The 10726-nt window shown below is 41.2% G+C and overlaps 1 protein-coding gene across 1 annotated transcript in view; it reads right to left on the bottom strand.

Annotated features, from left to right (window-relative positions):
- Window positions 1-8213: 8213 nt before the first annotated feature.
- Window positions 8214-10726, bottom strand: part of TTC29 (tetratricopeptide repeat domain 29) — a 115049-nt gene continuing 112536 nt past the window's right edge. The window contains exons 11-12 of the mRNA XM_050974099.1: window positions 8817-8889; window positions 8214-8439 (exon numbers count right to left, since the gene is read on the bottom strand). Of these exons, the coding sequence (XP_050830056.1) occupies window positions 8852-8889 (38 nt within the window). The 3' untranslated portion in view covers window positions 8214-8439; window positions 8817-8851. The remainder of the gene's footprint in view (window positions 8440-8816; window positions 8890-10726) is intronic.

Here is a 10726-nt window from a genome sequence, read left to right as displayed (position 1 = left end):
CTTTGTGTTGGGTTCTCTGGTGTCAAATAAGACACAAACTCCGGCTGACATCAGACGATGGAGCATTAATGAATCCTCTTGCCTGGAGATTTCGATACATTTGATTTTATACCCTTTTCCTTGGAGGAAAGGGTCTGTCATCTCTGTTGTCCACTCCGCCGGGCAAAACCTGTGGGGATATATCCACAGCTAAACCACCTCCCCATCTGCTCCATTGGCCTGAAGTGGGCTTAAAACACTTTTAAAACTGGTTTGGGGCTGGGGAGGTACAGACAGAGGCACAAACAGACAAGGACAGCCATGTGGAGTGTGATTCCCCCCGGGAAGGGAAGGGGAACAGGGAAACCAGGTCCCATCCATGGCTGAGCCACCTGGGGAAGAGATGCTGCTTGTGTGGACATTTCAGCACTTGGGACACCTCCTTCACTCTTTCCTGCCTCCCAGACAGCTTCTGTTCCAATAATCCTCATCCTCCCAGTGCAGCAGCAGCCTGAATGCAGCTCTCATGGCTGAGGCTGGCATTTATTACGTGGGTCCTCCTGTCCATGGACACATGTGAGCACAAACAGCCCTGTTACCCACATGGAAGCAGGACAACTCGTTTCTGTAGAAACATTTTAAACATCCTCAGGAACAGTTTCAGAAGATCTTGGCCTTCACATTAAGAGAATGCTGACACGTTAAAAATTTAACTGGGAAAACCTAAAAACGTGAAAAAGAAATTACTCTTTGAAAAGCAACAGAGGAATTGCTGGAGCTGTACATTTCTCAGCTTTGGAAAAGACTCTTTGACTCATACACCTCCAAACTGAATCCCTGGGCAGTCCTGACATCAACTCTCCCTTCACCCCTCCAGATCACTTCCCTTTGCCCTGTGGGTGTTTGTGAGCCAAGTCTTCTTCTTTCCTTCTTGCCCAGAGGAAATCACCAGGTGGCTGGGCTGCTTCCTTGAGTTTTTTTGTCAGATCTCAGTGAGATCTCACCCATGTGCATGTTTTAGGCATGACAATCTTTGAACTATCCCTGATTGAATAGAGAAAAATCAGAAGATTTTCTCACATAATGGTACCTTATATCCGAAGGAGGAAAACCACCTGCAATCACAGGAGAAATATAACACTGAATGTGGTTCATTTTCAGTCCAGGCTTTCTAGGAAGAAGATGTTGTTCCACCTTCCCTCTCACTTCAAAATTGCCTGCCTTGCCTTGATCTGGGAAAAGCCTTGTGCTCAGATTATGGGCAAATACGATAAACCAACATCTCAGAACACATGTAGTTCTTTATTTTGAGGTACCTGTAGGCACTTTTGGCTGGCATTTCATCATTCCTCAGTCTTCTTTCTACTGAGGCAGAATCACTCTGATACTGTAAAACAACTTACACCCTAGGCAGTGAGCTGTAACTAAGATGAACACGTGCAACCTGGTATTTTTTCTGCCAAACACCTCTGCAAAGCCAGCTGCACGACAGTGTCACATACATAAGTCATTGTATTGCCCTGCTGACACCCCCTGGTTAGAAGAACCCCGCTTTTCTGAAGCTGAAAATCCTCCTGGAGTACAAAAGTGCCAGAAGAATAAAAACTGCAATTACAAATCTTAACTTAATACGCAGTATTTATGTGTTCATTTCAATATTACATTTCTGTGGTAAGTTTTTCCATCTTGTGTCGTTCAGTCATGTTGGGACAATTTGTTAAATAATGTAGAGGCACTTCATCATGAAACAACATCTGAGGTGATTTACAGTTCCATCTTTTTAGCAGCACACCTGTAAATCGCTATAAATAATGCTAAGCCCTATTAAAGAGACATCAGGATGCTTCCAGAGAGAAGGAATTAATGGGGAAGCAGTTGTGGATGATCCTGGGTAAAAGCACTGCCAGTTGGGGTTGTTCCAATACACAGGACCGCACAGTCCACAGCCAGGCCTGAAGGAGAACTTGTGGGAGGTCCAATCAAGTTGTGGAATGGCAGAGTTTGGAAGGCATTCAGCAGCAGACTGGTGTCCAGAGATCAGTGACATTCCAGGCCTAAGAACCTTTGTTTCTCTTGAGGCTGTAATGGACTTTTTACAGGTAAGATACTTGCAGCAAAGCTTAATTTGAAAGAGCTCCTCATTTTTACTTCTCATCTGTATCACATCTTCATTCAGCAGCAAGGATAAAATGAAGGAAGGCTGTGAAGCATTGGAACTGTGGAGACAGAGGGGAGATTTTGAGTGAAGGTGAAGGAAAAAAAAATGGGTCTAAGGAAAAGCGGGGAAGAAAGAACAAATGGGGAAAGGACACAGTAGGCTCAAAAAGATCAGATAATTTACTGTAATTTGTATTTGTTTGTCAACAAAGCCTTTAAACTGGGGGGTGAGAATCTGACTTAGTTCTGCTGTGAATATCCACCTACCTGAAAAAGATTTATTTCTTTTTAATGATGCAATGCAGTATGTGGAAAATGGTGAGAAAATAGGATCAAGCTCCTAACCAAGGACTGGCCATGACAAACCAGACAAAATATGGAAAGTACTTACCCCAGATAAGTAAGTACCCCATCATCATGCAGGGAGGCAAAAAAACAGCTAAAGATGGCAGGACCACATCAAACTATGAAATAAACCTTTTCAGCTCATAGTGCTGTTACCAACACCTGTGCTTCAATGGTGCTGAAGATGATTTCCAGGTAGAAATTCAAAAGGCCCCAGTAGAAAGATCAGGAAAGGTATGGTGACCTGTAATTCGGAGCTGCCACATGCAGATTTTTACTTCAGCTTGCAATACTTGTGAAGACATTGAAGCCTTTGCTTCAGAAGTCAAGAGCTGACCTGTCCTTCTGTTACAGGAGAGCTGTCACAGGAAGGACTTTAGCACACACCTGGAATGGTCTTCAAAGGCTTGGAAATCAGAGGAAAAAGTAAAACAGCTTCCTCTTGTCTTCCTTGAACAACAGCTCTTACCTAAACCTGAGATTAGACTGAACCAAGCTCACTCTATTTTAGAGGCGCAAAAGCCTCTTCCTGGCTCATGTAGTCAACACCACAACAAGCTCATGAGCCTGGGTTTGGTTCCACAGAGTCTTTTAGCTGATGAAGACCACTATATAGTTCCAGCATCTTTTTCCTTTGAAAAAATAGTTAACTTTAGTCTCACAGTCCTGAAGATATTTCACTCTTGTCTGATATTAAGAAATATACAACAGGGACTGCAGAAATGAATCACAGCATCTGATGTGAGATTAAACCCAGCAGCTTTCAAGGGAAAGTGCATTGTCTCACTGATGGAAATACCCCAGCTCCCTACAGTGGGACATGGGATCCAGGAGAAACAGAGAGGGTGACTGAGGAAAGCATAGTTCTTGCAAATATATTAGTTTAGTTTTTTTAATCTTTTACTTTCCTCACATTTACAGCTTGCTTTTTAAATTTACTTTGTATAGACTATGAAGTTTTGTAGCACAGATAGTTTCAGAAAGTTATTTTCTAGGCAGGTCCCATAATCCTGAATTTTCTAGTCAGGAAGAAGGAGATAAAAACCCTAGAACATGACTTGTATGAGTGACTGGACCCAAGGACACTGATTAAACATCACCTGCTGGACCAGGGACACTGACAGCACACCACCTTGGGGTGGTTTGGTGTGTGTGTGAGGAAGAGCAGTCTTGAGCAGGTGTTCATGTTTCTGCCAAAAGCAGTGCAGAACCTGAGTGTGTCAGTGATGTTGCCCTCCAAGAATAGAGGTTTGTAGAGGCAAAGTAAAAGCAAAGCCCTAATTCATCAAAATATTCTAATACACAGAGCTCCTCTGAGAATATCAAGGCTCAGCAGATGTGAAAGCTCATTGCAATTCTGAATGTTAAAGTTAAAGGGGTTGCTGTGAGAGAGAATCAACCAGGAGGTGGAAAGCAGGTAATCCTGAACTTCCCTTATCATAAATAAATTTTGGTTTAATCTGTACTGCAAGCAGCCATCAGTGCCAAGGAAACATTTTCTCCTGGTACTTGTGTGGAAAGAGAGTGTCTAATTTCCTCAGCCAAGTGACACTGAGGAGCCCGGAGGCAGACAGCTCTTATGAAAGCAAACAGCAAAGAATTACAGTGACCACTGGGCTTCAGGGAGGGCTCTTTGAAGATGCTTTTAAAGGCATTGTCATGGTTAAGTTCAGATTTAAGTCACTACAATTGTAATCTGTAAACTTGTGGCCAGATGGGACAATGTTTTCTGACAGTCCAGGAAGACCAGGAGCAATGCTGCCAGGGATAGAACAGCTCAGTTCAGGAGGCAGCAGCCTTTCAAACCTGATTCACCTCTGTGTATGGGTATGTCCCAAATGAGGGGCTGGATGTGCCAGTTACAAAAGCTGCCTCCCACAAATAAGGTCTACCTCTCTTTTGTCTGTCTGGTGTAGGAGATCTCAATCCTAGCTGGGCTTGGAGCTGAGTGGGAGTCAGGAGCTACTGCCACTCCCATACACTCCTCTTAGGATGCTCAAGTTCCCAGTCTCTGGCTCGTCCATGTGCTACTGAAAATCTGCTGGGCATTGGTTTTCTGTCCCATGTCTCCCAGGCTGCAGGAGACCAAGCTGCAGAACTGAGCTGGAGGATGAGCAGCTGCTGGGACTACTTGAGACTTGTCCCTCCCAGGATCCTCCTCAGCTCCTGGGGACTCCAGGCTTGTATCAAAAGAGGGCTCACACATGGCAATACCCATGAACATGTTTATCTTCAAAGACAGCACACACATTCTATCTACTTGTAAGCATTTGTATGGCAAATATAGAGCTATTATGAAGTCATGTTGTCAAACAAGACGCAGGTTTGTTAAAAAAAAAAAAGAAAAAAGTCCTCATTCTCTTCTTTGTAGGAGCTGTCTTCAGAAATACCTGCCTGAATCTCAGGATAAAGTCCTTGATGCACACCACTTCTGAGGGCTGAGTTCTTACCTCACGAGTAATAGCTGAACCTCATAGAACTACTCAAGATTTTAACCTATTTCTTTCATTTTTACATGTATAATATTGCTTCTTTCAGTTACAATCTACTTTTTCTTAGCAGGAAACTAACATGTGGCTTTATTAATACCTATCATCAATATTATTTATCCCATCTATTTCCAGGTAATTATATATAGAGTATTTCTTAGTCTACATTCGGATGGCCTATTTAGAGATGAATAGATTCCTTCCGGAATGGCAACGACCTTTCTGTGACTCAAACATTAATTTTCTAAATGGCATCACAGGTGAAATACCTAATACATCATCATAATTAACAAGATACACCCTATTAATGGTCAGAAAACATGCTTTTCATAATTATAAACAGAATCCTTTCTGAGGTACAATCCTCCTCTCTGCTACAAAGTGTTAGTCAGTACCATTGGATACATCCACAGCGAAACCTACTAAAGCCCTACTCAAAGAAGCCACCTTAATTGCCAACCTAACATACCCTAGGTACCCACAAAATGTAAATATTAGAGACATTACACTTCAGGACTATTCAGATATTCATTGCTATATAAGTTTGACAAGTCTCTGGTTTGAAATAGACTGGCATTACAGGCTAAATTGATCTGCTTGCTTTCCTAACTAAAGTCAACTCTGCCTGTGATTTCTGAGAGCAGAGAGAAAGTTGTAAACTGCAATCCATATTCTCTCACTAGTCCTCCTTCCTGATTGCAAATTAAGGGACAGGGGATCAGGTGCTTTCTGGTAAAACTTGGAGGAAGGATTGCAAGGATAAAGAAGGAGTCAGGGTAGAGAATAACTGTGCTCCATGAGAGGAGTTCCTTAAAGGAATTAAAGCACCTCTCATGGAAAGAGACAAAAGACAGAAGCTCCATTACACCAATGTGAGCACTGATACCCACAGATCTTACGAGCAGGGCTGTGTCTGACGAGAGATCAGCAAAGGGAAGTGATGTTGGGAGAGCCCTGCTAATTCAGAGTGGTGACTTCTGCAGCAGCACTGGGGGGATACTTCAGCCCAGTGCAGAGAGCACTGTGCTTTCAGCTGGGGTGTGTGAGGTGCTCACTGGTGCTGCTGGGACCCCTGCAGCTCTGACTGCTCCCAGCAGCTGAGAGCTTTATTCCATGATCCTGTCCTAATAATGACCTAGGGAAAAACATCCTGCCTAACTTCCTGGCCCCATTAATTTGAAGGGGGAAGAGCCTTCATTTTCCCACTGAAAAGGTCTGCAAGGGGCTGAACAACGCCTGCATTCTGCCAGACTGAGAGTTACTCATCAGACAAACTGTTCCTGAGATGGGAGACAGGTATATTTAGCACAATAAACACAATTTGCTCCCAAAGCTTCCTGACTTTCAAGAACAGAACTCACACTTACATTGCTACAAGATGATACATTTCGCCTTATTTTTCTTAAAAGCTACATGATGAAAAAGTGTTAAAAAGTATGGGAGAGTTAATGCTCTAGGGGATTTATTCATGACCATTTTTCACAAGCATATCAGAGTTATCATGTAGTAACGAGTACAGATCGGCAAAAAGTAGTGAAAATCATGGATGCTATTTAACATAACTACGCAATAACTTTTGAGACATAAAACCAGAATGTTCAGTTCCTGCAGAAATGTACATGGGGTTTAAAGCAATTAAAAATTTAGAAACTTGCCCTTGATAAATTGAAAATTGTCTTTTCTAGAATATTGGCATAGTTTATGTTATTTTATGTACTTATTTTTTTTACTATGAAGGCCAAATTCAATTATGTCATTTCTTTTGACAATATTTTGATAAAAGAAATTCCAAATATCTAAAATTAGCAGTCATGCTATACTTACAAAGATTAGAGGAGCTTGTAGATTACCAGGATTTTAACATATAATTTCAAAAATTGTGCTGGTTTTAGAATATTTTTCTTATTTCATATCAATACTATTAAAATATTAGGGGGAAACTTAACGGGTAAACAATACAGATGTTTATATTTAATTCGTAGTCCTGTTTCTCTTTCTGGTTTCCATAAAATTTTTACCTCATTTTAACACTCAGCAAAGTGATTTGTTGCCTATGTGTGTGCATAATTGCACGTGGGAATATTTCTATACAATTTTTCGGCCTTGCAAAAGCCTTCTAAATTAACATTGTTATAATAAGCATGGTGTTCAGACAATAAAGACCTATAAACAAAAGAATAAAATTATTGAGCTATTTGTATTTAAATTGCATGTATACAGCATTTTGGATCAAAAATAGTCTAATAAGAGCTGGTTAATGATATATTTTTACTATTCTTTAACAGGGAGAAACCCTATTGTCACATGTCAACTAAATACTCGGATTACAATCCTGAAGAAAACTGTGACTTGAGTTATTACTATGGCAAAAGCTAATGCTTGCTCAAACACCATCATAAAACCTGATTATAGGTCTAATGGACCTCACTACAAACTCTGAGTCTGGAAACCTCAATCTAAAGAAAGGAATGGTTGGCTATTGGGAGTGATAAAGCTTTCTTTGTTTAAAAGAAGGGGTTTTCTAATATGTGAAATTATGAAACACCATTTTTCCTAAATGAAATTCAAAGGTTCCAAATCCTGGTTTTATGTGTATTTTGCAAAGTTATAATTTCCATCTTCTGTCCTCTAACTCTTCCTAATGCCAAGAAAAATAGCAGCAGGCTGTGAGGACTCTGAATTCCCTGAGGACTGTGAAGACCACAGATGTCAGTGGGTCAGGTAGGAAACCCAGTGTCAGAAGTTTCATCAGATCAAAATGGGACACAATTTTTTACACAGACTCCAAAGTCAGTGCTTCAGATTATTTACCAGAAAGAACCTAAGCAGAATTTTAGTTTACCTGATGGTGTGAAGCGCAGAGTCACAGAATGGGTCAGGCTGGGAGGGACCATATTTGGTCCCACCTCCAGGCAGGATTATCCCACAGCACATGGCACTGGCTTGCATCCAGATGGATTTTAAACAAACCTGGGTGTGCTTTGAGTCCAACCTGCAATATAGATTGGATCAAAATTGCACCTTAGTGTGCCACCCAGGCTGGATCTATTCTGTTTCAGTGTTTCAGCTGAATCCCAGCCATTACACACATGCTAAAATCACTGGTAGCTCTATGAATAAGTGTTTCTGAGAGGGACCACAATCTGGGATTTACAGAAAACTCTCCAGACACATTTGGAGCCTGATCTTACAAGGCATTGAGCATCTTGGATTCCCATTCGTGTTTAATATCTTAACAGGAGGATCTTGACACTTTGGAAGATATTAAGAAATGGGGGCACAAAGTAAAAACTTCCTATTCTACCACTCTTTATCTTTTAAAACAATTTATTTAAATGACAGATGCTTTTTTGATAATAGCATTTTAATGACAAAACTTTTGCTGAAATTCCTCCTTTGTTTCACCACTCTTCAAGGATCTTCTTGTACTCATTATACATCAGATTCTCTGTCAATAAGCAGGCATCCTCTAGAACAAAAAACAGCAAATAGAAAAATACTAAAATGTCAGAAGTTTATGTATATACATTGATATCTACATGTTTTATATTTGGGGTTGGCATCTAATTAATCAGATTTGTTTCTATCTCAAAGGCTTATTTCTGTAAATTAAAAGTAATTACACAATCAAAGGCAATTAAATTCTAAAACTGGGAATATGTGTAAAAAACTGAGGGAAGCGTGAATTCATTCATTTTTGAGCAGGGAAAATATAATTATTTAGACATAGTAACACAGAGATCGTGTAATTGCCTGCCAAAACCAGGTTAACTATTGATAGCAATGACATTTTGTAAAATTCAGCAGATTGGTATAAAGTCTGTGGGTTAAGAGCAAATGCTGTACCAGGAAGATCCTGAACAGGTGTCTTGGACAGAGGCTCACAGAGGCTTTGAGGCACTTGCTTCTTCACCATGTTCTGTTATAAAAAAAAAAGTGCATGAGTGTTTTAGACTTACAACACTTTTAATGGTTAAAAGGATCAATTGAAAAACATGACCTATGGAAAAAAGTCACAAGAAAAGGAAATCTAAAAAATCACAGAGGTGAGTCACAGAAGATATAATTCTAGAAACACAGAACTGACAGGGGTTTCTCGTCCCATTTCTTGCACTTCTGGGCAGCAGTTCTCCAGCAGGACAGGTCTGGGTGGGACCAGCTGGGGAGCCAACAAGGGAGATGCATTTGGGCAAAGATGATGGCCATGACAGCACTGAAAGATGGCAGGCAGGAGAAACACCATGCAGGGGAGGAATTGAGCAGGGCAGGAAGCAAGAGAAGGCTGCAAGCTCTCAGTGGGGTCTTCCTCATGGGATGTGATCAGGGAACAGGTGGCTGGGAGGCCATGGCTTGGCCTCCCAGTTCTTGACAGCCACAGAGTTCATTTGCTCCAGTGATGCTGTCTCATTCCTTCCTCACTTCCACACCAAATTCCCACCTCCTGGCTGCACTTCCTGCTCCGTTCCCAGGGACTCTCCAGCAACACACTTCCCTCTGCCTCATTCCACCTACAATATCCCTGGGGCATTGTTCCTTATTTTGGGAACCACTGATCTGCTTCATCTCCTCAAATGAAGAAAGCACACATCTATATCTAGTCCATCCCTGACATCTATTCTCCAAGGCTTCTGATGAAGGCTGTTTACCAACATCCCTAATCTCTCTGTTTCAGCGCTTCACAGCCTTATTGCTCTGTTTCTTCCCTAATACTTAAGATAAATATTTATTGCAAATTAAACTGATTTTTCTCTTGTTCTACCTTTTGCAGACACAAAGAACAATGGAACAGCCCTCTTTCAGAATAACTCCTTATAGCTTGAGAGACTATTTTCCTTTCTGTAATCTTCTCTTTGGAGGCTAAGCAAACACAGTCTCTTCAATATTTGAAAGGAACTCATGTTTTCTTAACTGGATCCTCCTCAATTTGTCACTACCTCTTTGTACTGTGATGCCTAAAACTGGACTTTAGCTTTCAATCACAGCAATACTAATGGTGTTTTTTTGCATAATAATTTAACTCGTGGCCCAAAATAAATCACCCAGTTCTGGTGGGGGTTAAAAATAATGTTCGAAGCAGTGTCTCTGCTGGTACAATGTCTGGAACAGATTAAAACTACTGCACAACTCATGATTCAATAAAGTTTCTGTTTTGTCATTTCACAGGCTTTTATTAAGTATAGTTGCTAACTAGGACTTTATCCATAGTTGTATGCAAGTAAGAACAGGATACGTAAATCTGTGAAGAATATCTGAGAATTGGCATTCCCATATGGAGCCTCATTTTGTATGAGGGCAGTGTGTGTTTCAGTGATTTACCCTGTATTTAACAATGTAGTTATTCCAGGTGACATGTTCTGAAACCAGGCCTAAAGTAAATGAATGGGAATTCCTTTCCTAGCAGACCAAGTCTTAAATAAAAAAATCAATAAAACCTGCATGGCTCGGTTTGGTTTAGAAACTCAGCCAGTGGCAAGCAGCCCAGAAGTGCTCACAGGGGTCAGAACTGTGCTGACCCACCCCAGCTTCACACCAGTGCAGTGTTGCTTCTCTTTCCAATGGATGCACTTTGGTGGAAAGGCAGTGCAAAGTGTGGCTGGGTACATTAACATCTGCATTTCCAGGCAAACACACAGAAAAGTGTGTGTCTGACAGCTACAGACACGGGCAAGAGACAGTAGGGATGTGCACATGATAGATGGGAAGCTACAGCAGAAATTGCTTTTCTGGAGCACCTTTCGGCCTTTTGCCTTCACACT

This window comes from Serinus canaria, chromosome 4 (assembly GCF_022539315.1).
Source record: "Serinus canaria isolate serCan28SL12 chromosome 4, serCan2020, whole genome shotgun sequence".
Lineage (NCBI taxonomy): Eukaryota > Metazoa > Chordata > Aves > Passeriformes > Fringillidae > Serinus > Serinus canaria.
This window is presented reverse-complemented; position numbering and strand designations above follow the sequence as displayed.